The 16,076-nt window shown below is 36.1% G+C and overlaps 1 protein-coding gene across 6 annotated transcripts in view; it reads right to left on the bottom strand.

Moving 5' to 3' along the window:
* The window catches only part of LUC7L2 (LUC7 like 2, pre-mRNA splicing factor), a 57,262-nt gene that overhangs the window by 2,638 nt on the left and 38,548 nt on the right, over positions 1–16,076 (bottom strand). For all 6 annotated transcript variants that reach the window (XM_027075578.2, XM_027075579.2, XM_027075580.2 and 3 more), the window contains 4 exons: positions 10,387–10,563; positions 8,283–8,374; positions 5,581–5,610; positions 2,086–2,277 (listed from right to left, as the gene is read on the bottom strand). In XM_027075578.2, coding sequence (XP_026931379.1) covers positions 2,086–2,277; positions 5,581–5,610; positions 8,283–8,374; positions 10,387–10,563 — 491 coding nt within the window. The remainder of the gene's footprint in view (positions 1–2,085; positions 2,278–5,580; positions 5,611–8,282; positions 8,375–10,386; positions 10,564–16,076) is intronic.

A 16,076-nucleotide genomic window follows, 5' to 3' on the forward strand; every position in this document is an offset into this window, starting at 1 on the left:
AAATCATTAAGACTTTGAATTAGGACTTTTACCTTGAAATTTAAACTGAAATATATAGCAGTAACTTGACGTTTTATGTACTAACATGTAGATTTGAATAGCAATTGGCTGCTAATTTTTGGTAAAAACACAATGCTGCTTTGAAAGAGAATAAGTTGTCGAGATTAGAAGTGCTCTTGAGAAAAGCAAAAACTTTTAATAGTTTTACAAAAATAAACCTGTTTATGAACATGCTGAAAACACCAGGGGTGGCATGTAGGATAGTGGAAAAATGTCCTATACAACTTCATAAATGCAGGAACCATTTAGGACTAGGATAACACAATCCCAGGGGAGGAGACATGCCCCTCCGTTCCATCCCCACCACCAACAGACATCAGAGTTCACAGATACCAGAAACAATGACAGGTGGGCAGGTTCACAAGACAAACTCTCTAGACCTTCCAACAACCAGTAGGGTGATTCCTTTTTTTTAAATGCATTTATTGGGCACTGCACTGTGGGTCTACAGTTTTAAGAGTATGAGCTGAATGGCCAGCAAGCAAATCACTTTAGGAACTATGTCCCTTATAAAGTCCCTCCTCATTCTCTGCAAGTGTCTATGATAATCCATCTGGAATATCTTTCTCCTACCTGGTTTTACCTACTATCTGAACCCATTTTTTTACTTCTCTGGTATTTCCCTCATCTAAACTCCTGTATTATTTTGATGTATACTTTAGCACTTTATACGTTAAGTATGAGATCAGTCTGTTTATTGTCAAAGATATTAGTCTTGTGTTCTAACTTGAAAAAATTGCTCAACTGTTACACTTCTTTTTTTAGTAGGCCTAGTATAGAAGCAAGTATACGACTCTTACTGATTAAAAGTTAACTGAAGAACTACTTAATGTCCTAATAAGAGAACTTAAATCTTTTCACTGGAGAAAAAAAAAAAAAAAGGAAAAACAGCTGAGGTGAAGGATAGGTTAATTAACCCATGGCGGGACCCTTTTATAATGTGTGTATACATATATATATATATATATATATATATATATATATATAATCTAATCACCACAATGTTCACCTTAAATATCTTATAATTTTGTCAATTATAACTCAATGAAGCTGGGGGTGGGGGGAGAGACCTACTTGGAAAAAGGTAAGAATATAAGAAAATATTTAGTGAAATCGTATTAACCTATTAACTCTGCTTGTGAGTGATTTCAAACAAAGGCTTCCCTCCCTCCCACCCCACACCCAAACAAAAAATTTTTACCACCTTTATGTGGATTCTCTCATGGGCTTTATGCAGAGTAATTGATAGAAAATTTAAGACTAGTAGGTGCTAGGCACTCAAAAAAGATTTATCACATACATAGTTAAGAGTTCTCAAGAAAAAAGCAATTTTAAGCATGGGTTATGTGCCATAGAAATGACCTGGCTTTTAAAGACCATCTTGTGACCTGAGAAGTTTTGGGCGCTTGGTCGATGTAGCCTGTGTGTACTTAAGGCTCCACCACCACATACTAATCCTTTATCCTGAATATAGTTTCAGGTCCTTAAACACACCACATCCTTGCAACCTTTAAATTTCCATGCCAAGAAAGTCTACCCTCCTTAAGAGTCTAAGTCTGCCCCACCAAGCTAACTGTATATAGCAACGCATACCTAGAGTGCAGATTAAACAATATACCAGAATGTGTCTGCTCTGAAAAAGTGCACCAGCTCAAAAGAAGTTTGGAAAACAGAAGTCAAACAAAGATAAACTCTTTAAATGAAAGGACTTCTTAAAGCCCCTAATGCGCCAATACATACTGAAAAAATTGGTACTGGTACCTAAAATTGTCCACAAAGTACTTTTTTTTCCCCAAGACACACTAAGCAGAGAAAAAGCAATAACCTCTGCCCATATCGGTTCCAATTTCTTTACTCTGGCTCCTAAGTGTATTACTTAACTACCCATATAATCAGGGGAAAAAATGTTACAAACTCACACACAAATGTGTACATGTTACCAGATGCAAGTCTCAAACCAATAGTATTCCAAGTGTAAACCTTTAATAAAGGTAGTTCCATATCCTCTTATGGACACCTCAGTACCTCCTCCTGGATCGCTCTCTGCTCCTGTCTCTAGAACTGTGCCCACTTCGCTGGTGGCTACGGCTGCGGCTTCGGCTGCTAGAGCGGGATCTGTGGCGATGGCGTTTCTCCCGAGATTTGGAGCGAGTTCTCCTCTTCCGTTCCCGTGACATGGAGCGAGACCGGTGTCTGCGATGCTCTCTGGACCTGGACCTACAAAACCCGTTTGCTTTAGTTTTTAGCTTTCTCAGCAATGCACTTCTCATTTGCTAAAGCCTCTTCTTTAAAGAGAAACAATCGCTCAGTAAGCTTGATGCTAGTTCTATTTCAAGTCAGCTAAATCTACACCAAAGTAAAATGCTGGTATGTTAAATAACTGCATACTGCAATTTCAAAATGAAACATTAGTTCTTAAAGGTCAATAAATATCGTATAAATTTATATCAAGAATATCATAAAAATTAAATCTATACCACTACTATATGCCAGGGATTGTACTATCTAGATGATTTTATTAGAGATTTGTAGTTCATTTAAGTAATTTCTAAAATTTTTTTGGTATACTTTGTGTCTAAAGTATGTATCTGATGGACATGGATAAAAAGGGAGGAGAGGCATAAGAGAGATCAGTGTTTAGGATAATGTAACTCTGAATTTAAAAGGTTGTATCTTATGACCATCAAAATAAGTTTTAATGTCCACAATATGCCTAGTCACAGTGTAATCAACACAGTAAGGCTGTTCTCTTGTAAGCAGTACTTAGCTTGGGAAGGAAAAAAAACATGTATAAGTCATTTTAGAGAACTTTAATCATAAAAAAAAAAGTGTGAGTACCTAGGACTATAGTCAAGGAAAAACGTTTTGAAGTAGCTAGAAGGAAAAACACTTCTGGAGCCTCCACTGGATCACAAAACTCACAACATGTGTGTGTGGTAAGTGACGGAAACCAAGCAGGAAGAAAGATATGAAACTTTGTTCTAACTGTCCCTTTTTAGAGTGATAGCAATGATCTAAACTTGACATTGACATTGCGTAACTATAACTAATGGACTTACACATTTAAAATGGCTGAACTTATGGCATGTAAATTATACCTTAATAAAGCAGTTAAAAAATTGTTTAAAGGGACTTTAAAAATGTAATGTTTTCTTATAATTTAATAAATTCAAAAGCATATTATTCAGGTGATACAATTTACAAACCGAGCTCATTTTCAAGTGATTATTTTATTAAATCAAGTTTAAAAGCATTCAGCTTATGTTAACATTTATATTCAAAAGAAGGCATATAGAGTGGACCCAGCATCAACTACGGTTGAACGAATATTTCCACAACTGAATAAAATCTCTCTGAAAAGCAGCATAAGGAAAAGAACATAAAATTCATTCAATGCAAGTTTAATTAAATGGGATTTAGTCACTCATTTTGAGCTATAATGAATTTATGTCTTTCAATGCATAATTTCATTCCTCTTTTACAAAATTCTAGATAATTAGTCGTTCATTTAAAAAGTATTTACTGGGTGCATCTTGCACTAAGTACTAGGAAGACTGAGCAGCAAATAAAGCAAAGTCCTTAACCTCATGGAGGGTTATTCCACACAGTGTGTTATTCCACACAGAATTCCACACAGATATGTAAGCAGTAAATACTGTAAGTCGGCTAGTAAAAAAAGGTTATATTAAAAAGGTAAAGATGGACAGAGAAATAAGATTGTAATCTTTTTACAGAATAGGCAGGAAAGGCTTTTCTGGTAAAATAGCATTTAAGCAAAGACAAAATAAGGTAATCAGCCATCTCAAAGAAGGTTGCTTCAGGTAGAGGGAACACAGGGGCAAAAGCTCGGAGGTAGGAGAAAGTTCAGCATATTGAAGGACTAAAAGATCTGTTTGGCTGGAATGAAGTCAGCAAGGGGAATAATTCAGGGTTTTAAGGGCAAAATGACCAAGTACCATATCATTCAAACTAGGATGCTTTCAATGGTTAATTATATAAAAAGCAAGGGCGAGCTATTAATAAATATGCTGACACAAGACATAAACTGGTACCTACTTACCCCAATCTCAGATCGATTACTTAAAAGCTATGGCAAGGATTTCCACTTCTCATTAAGTGAAATGGAATACCTTTTGGCTGACGTAATTTATTTCACTTTTTAAAGGGCATATTCTGATTGATGTATGAAAAACAGATTGAGGTAGAGAAGGGGATTGGCCAAGTATAGAAAAGTGCCTTGGAGTACAATGGTAGAAATTAACGTTCTGGCCTCAATATCTGAAGACTTTCTATGTACAAACAGTTTGAATATCTTTTCAACAAAGGGACTAATTTGCATTAATCAACCGGTAAACAAGAACACTATCAACATTTAATGTTTCTATTCATCCTAGACTTCAGAAACAACAATATAAACTGGCTGACACAACTGGTCCCTTTTATTAGTTTTTTAGTGTTTGGAGCAGAAACACATCACTGAAAGATCCTAAAAAGTACTATGGGGCATCTAAAAGAAATGCAGGTTTTTCTTTCATAACAGCAAATGCTCTAGTATACAGGGAAAAGTTCTTGAGAAATAATTAACTTTAGAGTTAAGAGTACTCCAAAGGTTTCAGAAAGTAGTTATCTGAACAAGAAAAATTGTAAGATTTGACAAAGAATGACAAAGGGCATTCTAAGTGGGGATGGACTCACAAGAACGACTCAAGGATAGGAATGAACATTGCACACAAAAAATTTAAAAAATGACGACATACACCATGCTTCCCCACCTTTCTCAGAAAAAAATTAGCAACTACTAAAACTTTTAAAGAATGTCTTCAAAAAGACGTCAAATATTAATGTCAAAGCTTTAAAAATAAAGTGTTCTCTTGCCCCTCTGAAGTTTTTTGTGATCTCGGTACAAAGTTATAAGTAATAAACATATAAAGTGAAGACCAGGGTATAAACTAATAAACATTTCAGTTTCCCTTCAATATCTCACTATGGATCCCTCTTTCAAAAAGGTATTCACTATTCAACCTGCTTATATTTTCAACAGGTACACCCTACACCCTCCCTCCTTACTTTGATCTGTTTCTTACATGCACCATGAAAATTATTGTCGCATATTTAGCCTGCACTTCTAAAAATTTCAAAGAAATATTCTGAAATATTTTTAGCTTTCCCTTTTTTTGTTGTCCAATAGGCTCTATGCCCAACGTGGGTCTTGAACTTACAACCCTGAGATCAATAGTTGCATGTTCTACCAACTGAGTCAGCCAGGCGCCCCAATGTTTTTAGTTTTCCCTTTAACTCCAGGGCACTGTATATATTACTCCAATAAAATTAGGCTGTAGTTCATGAGTACCTTCTGACCAGTTTCATCTTAAAACAAAATGCCCATACTTGAACTACAAAAGAAATTAAGAGTATTACTCTATTAATTCTCATTCATTTTTAAAAAATATTTAATCTATGAAAACAACATCTGGAAAAAACCCAACTTCAATACTTATGTACATTTTGTGTAAAACTTACCTTTTGGGATTCTTGCTATGTGATCGAGACCTGAAAAAAGAGGATCTATTTTTAGAAAAAAAGACTAAGAAAAAGTACAATGCACTGTTAAAATTACATTCTTCCTGATTTCTAATCTTTTAAAATGTGTATTTATTTTGAGGGAAAGAGAGTGCAGGAGGGACAGAGAGAGATGAAGAGATGGGAGAATCCCAAGCAGGCTCCATAATGTCAGTGCAGAGCCTGATGCGGGGCTTGATCCCACAAATCGAGAGATCATGACCTGAGTCAAACAAAACCGAAAGTCAGATGCTCAACTGAAGGAGCCCCCAAGGCACCCCCTAATTTCTAATCTTTTCATTCTATAAATATGAAACACATATGAACGTGTGCAAATTTTTCCAAAATACACCACAAACCGTACAGACTTCATATGAGATCCCCTATCTAGGATACCCAGCTCTCTAAGAGAATACACTCCTAGGAGGGGCACCTCAGTGGCTTAGTCAGTGAAGCATCCAACTTCAGCAGAGGTCATGATCTCATGGTTTGTGATTCAAGCCCTATGTCAGGATCTGTGCTAACAGCTCAGAGCCTGGAGTCTGCTTCGGATTCTGTGTCTTCCTCTCTCTGCCCCTCCCCGACCCATGCTTTGTCTCTCTCAAAAATAAACATTAAAAAAAATTTTTTTTTTAATTACAAAAAAAAAGAGAGAAAAAAACATGATCCTGGGAGTAAAAACCACAATAAATAACCATTCACTAATTCCCCAGGAAATACTTCCCAACCTGGAAAAAATTCGTTATTTATATCTCTGTCATCTTTTCTTTCCCTGTGGGAACAGGGTAAAATTTCTATTATCTGAGATATATTCACTTTTGAACTATAACCTCATAGTGTAATTGCTACAACACCCAACTCAATCTTACAATATCTTTCTTAACATGACACATGATACCCTTATTAAAGCACTCTTCACATTTCTTGGCATATAATTAACACTCGATAAATAGTAATGGCTAGTACTGTGGTTATTAGGAAACCATGGGTGTCTTGTGGCGAAGATACAGCACAACTGAAGGATGAGCTTTGGACTCATCCTGATTTAAGTTTTAACTCAGCTGCATCACTACCTGTGACCCAGACAGATAATAAATATATATCTTCCCTCAGCTTTGTGTGCCATTTGCAAAAGCAGCACAGCAATGTAAATTTCATAGGCAATTGTAAGGATTAAATGAACGAATATAGGCCAATTCGTAGCACAGGCCTGGTACATAACAGGCACTCAGTAAGTAATAGTTTTTATCATTATCCTTTTCAATACCATAGCTGGGATCCCATCTTGTATAACTCCGTACTTGCTTGTAATTTCTTCATCTTTCATTCTTAGTTCTGATACTTCCTCAAGTTCACAGGTTAAAAAAAAGAAAACTTCAAACACATTTCTGAAATAGCGTCACATTTTACCATCGATGTTAAAAGAAATTTGCCAGTTGGCAACAAAGGAGTAACATGTGGTACACTTTCTTGTCAGCCACAGATGTGAAAATGTAGTCATGGCAAAGAATTTTTGTTCTCATCCAACTATCATTTCAGTTGAATTATATAAATTAGTGGCACTATATTCAGAATTTTAAAATGAGATTTCTAATGCCATTTATACAGTCTTATAAAGCTAAGCAATATTCCCACAGAAAATCAGTGTACACAAAAGAGAACAGTGATAGAGCTATGAGGTAAAATTTATGGTAAATGAAGAACAGATATATCAATGGATATACGACAGCACTCCCCTTAAAAAGGGAAGTGTAGTTTTGTTTCATTTCTTCACTGCAGTGCAAAAATATTACCTGCTACAAGTCATGTAACACAAAGTTAGTTTAAACATCTTGAAAGAGACTACGGTAAAACATGCTCAAAGCCTGGGGAAGTTGCCATGACCAAGTCACATATCATAAAGGGTTTTAATTAGGCACAAAATCTGCTGGGAAGTATTTAACTTCCAGAGATGTGTAATACAATTAAGGAAACACTATAAATGAGAACTACACATAATTCTTTTGTGGCATATCTGTCCATCCTGAAGTTGTTAAAGAAGTTATGTACCTGAGTTCAAAGAAGGTTCCCACCACGATGCCACACAATTTGCTGCCAATGGGTAAAAGTGGCTCAGAACATTAATGTTTAAATGTTTACTAAATATGAAGAATATGACTTTATCAACTAATGAATACCAATATAAAAATTGCATACATTTAGCTATTATTAAATTAATACAATCTTAAAAGTTTATAGCTCCTAGAACTGAAGAAATATAGAATCAAAGCACAATGTAAGATAACCAATGAAACAAACAAAACCCAAACTAAGAATAAAGCAGATCACAAAAATAAAAATAGTTTTATACCAATCTGGTACAAACGCAGCCATTATGAAAACCAGAGGGCTAGAAAGAGCTTTGTAGTAAATCTTACAAAAAATAAGGATGTGACTCTTTACTCACTCTTCCATACATGTTGAAGGAAATCACCCTGATTTAAATGGCTGTAAGTTAACATTTTTATAAACACTGTTTCACATAGTAATACTTTTAAGAGTAAACAGAAATTTCCCACATGCAGATTTAGTAACACCGAAAATCCTGTATTAATCACATCTCTTTTTAGAGCCAGGGACATTCAACATCAGATAGTTGGACTATTCAGTTCATCACTCCATACCTCCTCAGCTTCTCCCTTTCTTCTCTCTCTCTTTCTTCTCTTCGTTTCAGGCGTTCCTGATTTCTTTTCTCTTGTTTCTCAGCTACAACTCTCTTAAAAGACAATGACAATTCAAATAATAAAAAATGAGAAGCATTAGTTACTGAGTCCATTCTTCATAAGAATTATCCTACACTCTACGACATGTGGTTCCCAATATAGCACAGGTAACATCAAAATCTGTTTAATAACAGTTCAATTAAAAGTTTTACTGGGTAAAATCATTATGCAAGTCTAGTTTCCAAAATGTTTCTTCCCCCCTTCTGGGGAACATTTGTAAAATTTCATGTTTCTTCATGACTTAATATTTCAAAATCATTTCTACAAGACTTTTCTCCTTTGAATATTTTCAAGCATTACTTTGTATATTTCAAGTCTTTTTTTTTTTTCCAGTAATCTCTACACCCACGACCCTGAGATCAAGAGGAACATGCCATGCCAACTGAGCCAGCGAGGTACACCTATTTTGTATTTTTTAAAGAACATTAAGCAGTATAAATCACTATAAGCTCCCATTCTCTATGATTTCCAAAATAAAAATGTCTTCTGTCACTTCCAATTACCACCTCAATTCTGCTGCTTCAAAAAGTACCAGTAAAAAGCTAAATAGTCCTGTTGCTAGCTCTGTATCTGCAAAGATTCCCAAACAGTACTATTTTTGAGTTTTAACTTAGACCCCAGTAACCATGTGAAATAGTGAAACTTAGTCATTTAAAAAAACTTACCCCAAATCATCCCAGTTACTCAGAATACTTAGCAGAGCTCACTGTTAATTACAAATACAGAGACGTCCCTAAGTGTTTCTGACTCCACATTATTTTAAATGTGAAACTATAGATCTTGGGTTAATTTCAGTAATAAAAGTCACTATCCAGTGACTGCCACCTTTGAGCCAGTCTCCTACTCATAACAAAATGCTACAGTGCCAAAATTTTAAAAAAACTAGCTGCATCAGGGGCACCTGAGTGGCTCAGTCAGTTAACTGTCTGACTTTGGCTCAGGTCATGATCTCACAGTTTGTGAGTTCAAGCCCTGCATCGGATTCTGTGCTGACAGCTCAGAGCCTGCAGCCTGATTCAGATTCTGTGTCTCCCTCTCTCTCTTGCCCCTCCCCCACTCACATGCTTGTCTCTCTCAAAACTGAATAAATGTAAAAAAAGAAAAAAACAACAAATAAAACTAGCCACACCAGATTCTTGAAAAGTAAATTGACTATATCCATTTATTCTGATCTTTAACCTCTTTAGAAATACCCTATTTGTTGTTTTCCTGTCTTCTCAAAAGAATTCAGCATGAGTAGGAACTGTACTGCCTTTCTCACAATAGTGGTATATATATGTTAAGTGATAATAACTGTCCTTTTTTTAAAGACAGGTTTCATTCTAATTCCTTTCTGAAACAGGAGTAGGAGCATAAAATAAAACTAGAGGTCCTACAAGCTTGTTATGAAGAACTGCAAAATATTTCAAAAAAATACTAGACTCATTTTCTCAATCTTCCTTTAAAGTAAATATTATAACGGGGCGCCTGGGTGACTCAGTTGGTTAAGCGTCCGACTTCGGCTCAGTCATGATCTCACAGTTCGTGGGTTCGAGCCCTGCGTCGGGCTCTGTGCTGATAGCTCAGAGCCTGAAGCCTGTTTCGGATTCTGTGTCTCCCTTTCTCGCTGCCCCTCCCCTGTTCACGCTCGGTCTCTGTCTCAAAAATAAACATTAAAAAAAATTAAAGTAAATATTATACTGTTTATTTTATAGAAAATAGAATAAAAATTTGGGGGGAATTTGTATGAAACAATTAGTTCAGAACTCAGTTTGCAAGATTCCTAATTCAATGTCCTATCCAACACAAAACACTATCCCCCAAAATAAGGGGACAGTATTTAAAGTCTGTTTTTCAGACATCATCCATTAAACCAGCTGTTATCTCCATTTATAATCCTACTCTATTTGGTATGAATTGTTAGCAGAATTTCAGCCAAGATATTACACAAAAAGATAACTAATACATATCAAAACAACGAGTGATTAAATTAGATAAAGTGAAAGATATTAATTTACCAATGTACCTTTAATTCTTCAAGTTTCTCTCTTATTTCAATAAATCCCAGGTGCAGTTTACCCCCAAAATGATCAGCCAGTCGTCTATCATTATCATGAAGACCTAAATAGGCAGAGCAGACTTCACAGACTCGAAGTTTCTGTTGTTGGAAACTGGAAGCCGGCATAGAATTCCTATAAACTTCCTGAACAAAAGTGAGAAAAACAATATTCATATAAACCTCACTGAGTCATACCACTACACAAAATACACTATGTACATATAAAGAAAAATTTTCTGATGAATACTCAAAAGTATGGCTATTTTGTTATGAAAATCATGGGTTTTCCATTACCCTCATCCTCTGTCCTTGGGACCTATCCAATGGAAGTAAACTGTATTTTGCCAAGAACTACTGTAAGAATTCTACCACGACATAGAACACGACTTTCGGAAAGGCCTTCTCAGTGTTCTGGGTTTTCTTTTCTGCAATTTTTGTTAAAAATGAAACGAAGCAACCCCAAAACTATATACATCAGTGAAGGATCAAGAAAAAAGTCACCCACACTGGCAGAGAGGGAATGAATGTCTTTGGTATTATTACAGTTTCCTTCCACTGCCTTCTTACCCACAGGTCATTTCTTTTCCCTTTGGAAATGTGGACAGGGCATACAAATGATAACTTTCCACCAAAAGCAATAGTTCTATAAGCAATGAGAGGAAGTGCCTTAACAAGAGTAAGATGTCTTACACTCAATCATTTTTCCTTACTGAAAATATTCTGGTTATCGTCTGACACAGCCACCTCTCTACCTAAAAAACATTACATTTCCCGGGGCACCTAGGTGGCTCAGTTGGTTAAGCGTCCAACTCTTGATTCGTGAGATAGAGCCCCACATCAGGCTCTGCAATGATGGTGTGGAGCCTACTTAGGATTCTCTTTCTCCCTCTCTGCCCTCCACCTCTGCTTGAGCATGTGCATGCACTCTCTCTCTCAAAATAAATAAAAAAAAAACTTAAAAACAAAAAAATTCTATTTCCAAGCCTTTATGCAGCTTTGGCTTTAGAGATATTTAAGTGGACATTGCTGGAGGGAATATATAGAAAAGTTCTTTCAAAGGGAGTCAGTAAACTGAGATAAAAAATCACTAATGGCTGTTATCACCTGTGGATCAGAAGGGATGGGAAACAATATTTACAGTTTCAAAAATGTCAATACCAAGGGACGCCTGGGTGGATCAGTTGGTTAAGCATCCAACTTCAGCTCAGGTCATGATCTCACCATTTGAGTTTGAGCCCTGTATCAGGCTCTGAGCCTGGAGCTGGCTTCAGATTCTGTGTCTCCCTCTCTCTCTTCCCCTTCCCTGTTTGCATGCTGTCTCTCTCTCAAAAATAAACATTAAAAAAAAGAAAAAAGTGTCAATACCAAGACACTTATTACAAAAAGGAAAGCACTGTAACTTCACAGTCGAAAAAGAGGCAATATCACCAGAAATGGGACAAATTACTAGCATGTACCTTCTGATGCATATAACATTACTTAAATGGTACTCCTGTCAAAATTCTAATCAAGAAGAAAATCAGACTAACCCAAACTGAAAAACATTTTACAAAATAATTAGCCTGTACTTTTCAAAACTGTCAAGATCATGCCAAAGACTAAAGTTCCACATTAAAGAGGCCTAGAGGAACATGAACAAATAAATGCAGCATATGATCTTGAACTGGACCTTAAACAAAGAAAAAAAATTTTTATGTTTATTCACTGATTTTGAGAGAGAAAGAGAGAGAGAGAGAGAGAGAGAGAGAGAGAGAGAGAGAAAGAGAGAATCCAAGCAAGATCCACACCATCAGCACAGAGCCCAATGCAGGGCTGGAACCCACAAACCGTGAGATCATGACCTGAGCCAGAATCAGGAGTCAGACACTTAACAGACTAAAACACCTAGGGGTCCCAAAGAAAAAAATTTTAATAAAAGAGAACATTAGTGGGACAATTCAGAAGAATCTGAATAAAGTCTTCCAATTAATAGTATTGTATTAATCTTAATTTCTGATTCAAATCACTATACTGCATTTATGTAATAAAATATCCTTGTTTTTAGTAAATACACATTGGAGTATTTGGGGATAAAGAGGCTTTACATCTATAACTTAATGTCAAACATTACACATACAATACACATACAATAGGAGAAAAAAAAGGAAATGTGGTAAAAATGTTAATATTTGGAGTCCACGTGAAGGATATAGGGGCATTCCTTACACTATTTCTTTTGTATCTCTGGAAATATTTCAAAATAAAAGTTTTTAAAAAAGATAAACACAAACACATGATACACAGAGGCAAGTCAACTCAATTTTTGTGCCTTACTATTCCTTTTTCTAGTTATGCAGAAGAAAGGCTTTAGGCATAGTGGCCATATTACCGCCAAAAAATGATAAACATAAAGATGAATCCATATAATAAAGATGGCTGAACATAAAGGTGTAAGTAACTTGTATACTAGATGGAATCATGGAGCTGCCATATCAGCCCTAGACTCCCTAACCACGAGTATTTACTAAAGGAGAACAACAAAACCCTTTTTTGGTTAACCCACTGTAAGTTAAGTTTTCTTTTATATGCAGTTGAACACAATCTAAAATGGGCAAGCACATTTTTTAAAGTATTGTCCTTAGTAAAAATCAAATGGAGACAAAATATAACAGATTAAAGACGTTAAGCCACTGTGTGATACTAGAAAATCTTCAAATACATATGCATGAAATTTCATGAAAACAAAACATGCAAGTAATAACCTCACTATGTTCGCTACCAGAGTCTTTGGGGAAAATGAGCTATAAAATACTCTGCATTTAAAAATTGGGGCAACTGGGTGGCCCAGTCAGTTAAGCATCTGACTCTTGATTTTGGCTCAGGTCATGATCTCATGGTTCGTGAGATCAAACCCTACATCTGGCTCTGTGCTAGCAATGAGAAGTCTGCTTGGGATTTTCTCTCTCTCCCTCTTTCTGCTCTTTGGCTCGTGCGTGCACTCCCTCTCAAAATAAACATTTAAAATATAAAAATTCAGTGTTTATTTTCTGGATTGTTATTAATTACATTTCAAGAAATGCTAATTTGAGAAACTTAACAGAAGACCATGGGGGAAGGGAAGGGGAAAAAACAGTTTCAAACAGAGAGGGAGGCAAACCATAAGAGACTCTTAAATACAGAGAACAGAGGGTTGGGGGGGGGGCGGAGGAGAGGGGAAAATAGGTAATGGGCATTGAGGAGAGCACTTGTTGGGGCTGAGCACTGGGTGTTGTATGTAAGTGATGAATCATGGGAATCTACTCCCAAAGCCAAGAGCACACTGTATACACTGTATGTTAACTAACTTGACAATCAATTCTATTTAAAAAAAAATAGGTAATAAAAATATAAAATCTAAGTTAAAAAAAATAATAAAGAAATCCTCAATATTAAGACTTCAAAAATACTAAGAAGGTTACACAGCATATTCTTTTCCATCCTATTACCTTTAATATATATTTATATTTAAAGTAGATTCCAGGGGAGGCTAGGTGGCTCAGTTGGTGAAGCGTCTGACTCTTGATTTTGGTGCATTTGGTGCAGGTCATGATCTCATGCTTCATGGGACCAAGCCCCATGATGGGCTTTGTGCTGACAGCAAGACTCCACTTGGGATTTTCTCTCTCCCTCTTTGCCCCACCCCTGCTCATATGCATTCTCTCTCTCAAAATAAACACTTTAAAGTAGTTTTTTTTTTTTTTTTTAAGTTTATTTATTTTTGAGAGAGTGCAAGCAGGGGAGGGGCAGAGAGAGAGGGAGACACAGAATCTGAAGCAGGCTCCAGGCTCTGAGCTGTCAGCAGAGAGCCCAAAGTGGGATTTGAACTCACAAGCCATGAGATCATGACCTTGAGACGAACTCGGACGCATAACTGACTGAGCCACCTACTGCCCCTAAAGTAGATTTATTATAGCTAGCTCTTGCTTTTTAAAAAAAAATCCAGTCTCACAATCTTTGCCTTTTAGTTGGAATATTTAGACCATTTACATTTAATGTAATTATTGGTACACTGGGTTACATTTAACATAATTATCGGTACACCACTATTCTATTTATTTTCTCTATGTCCAATCTGTTGTTTATTCCTTTTTTCCTGCCTTCTTTTGGATTAAGTATTACTTAGGACTCCATTTTATTTCTACTATTAGTTATACATTTTCCCCCCCCAGTGGTTTCTCTGGAGTTTACAGTATACAACTTTAACATCTAAAAAAAGCTAAAAAGACCTTATTAATATCAGATCAAGATTTGAAAGCAAAAGACATTACTAGGACAGTTCAAATAATAAAGGGCCCAATTATTCAAAAAGACACAACAAACCTAAAGGTGTATTAGCCTAATAATAGTTTCAAAATACATGAAGCAAAAACTGACAAAACTGAAAAGCATAGATAAATCCACAATTAGAGGTAGAGACTTGAATATTCCTCTCAGTAAATAAACAGAAAATCAATAGGATGTGTAAAGATTTGAACAATTAATCAACCATCCTGACTCAACTGACATTTACAGAACACTCCATTTAACAAGGGAGAGTATCATTCTTTTAAAATGCAGATGGATGGGGTGCCTGGGTGGCGCAGTCGGTTAAGCGTCCGACTTCAGCCAGGTCGCGATCTCGCGGTCCGGGAGTTCGAGCCCCGCGTCAGGCTCTGGGCTGATGGCTCAGAGCCTGGAGCCTGTTTCCGATTCTGTGTCTCCCTCTCTCTCTGCCCCTCCCCCGTCCATGCTCTGTCTCTCTCTGTCCCAAAAATAAATAAACGTTGAAAAAAAAAAATTTAAAATGCAGATGGAACATTTACCAAGACTAAATTCGGGGCACAAAACAAGTACTGACATATCTAAGAGACCTAAAATCACACCAGTGTTCTCTGTCTGCAAGAGAACTAAATTAAAATCAGAAAAGAAAAATATTTAGAAAAAACAAATATATAATAACACACTCCTGTATAACCCATAGATCAAGGAAGAAATCACAAGCAATATTAGCAAATATTTGCATTGAATAAAAATAAAAATACAACATATGAATCTGTGGGATACAGCTACAATCGTGTGTAGAAGAAAATTTACAGCAGTAAATGGGCTAAAATCAGTTATCTAAAAGAGGACAGAATAAGAAAAATTAAACCATGGTGTGATACAGTTAAGAGCAATGGACACTATGGTAAAATGGGAGACTACAACCTCATCTGAAGGTATCCAGCTTTCTAAAAAACATCAGGTGGGCAAAACAAAATAGAACTTTGTCTTCAGACATTAGATTTTGACCTGTGCTGTGAAGAAAGCATAAGAGGAGGCTGCCAAAGTACTATATTTGTACTGAGGTAGGAAGAGAAGAAATGCAATGGTTGCCATGGTGTTAAGCTGGGGGAGGGGAAGGTATCACTAAGACATTTACGCACTCTGTGTGTTATGTGTGTGTGACTGTTCTGTATGACTACCTAGTTTAGTTCATTTCATTTACTAGTTACAAATTTCAACAGGTCAATGGCTCTAAAATAAAACAAACCCACAACTTTTGATACATAATCCATTAGTATGATACCAGCTAATTAAAATAATTTTTATTTGGCTTTAACTTTTCAGTAATTTCCAATTAAATATGTTAAGAAGTACAGACAGTAAGGCTCTAGATA

The sequence above is a fragment of the Acinonyx jubatus genome, chromosome A2, assembly GCF_027475565.1.
Source record: "Acinonyx jubatus isolate Ajub_Pintada_27869175 chromosome A2, VMU_Ajub_asm_v1.0, whole genome shotgun sequence".
NCBI lineage: Eukaryota > Metazoa > Chordata > Mammalia > Carnivora > Felidae > Acinonyx > Acinonyx jubatus.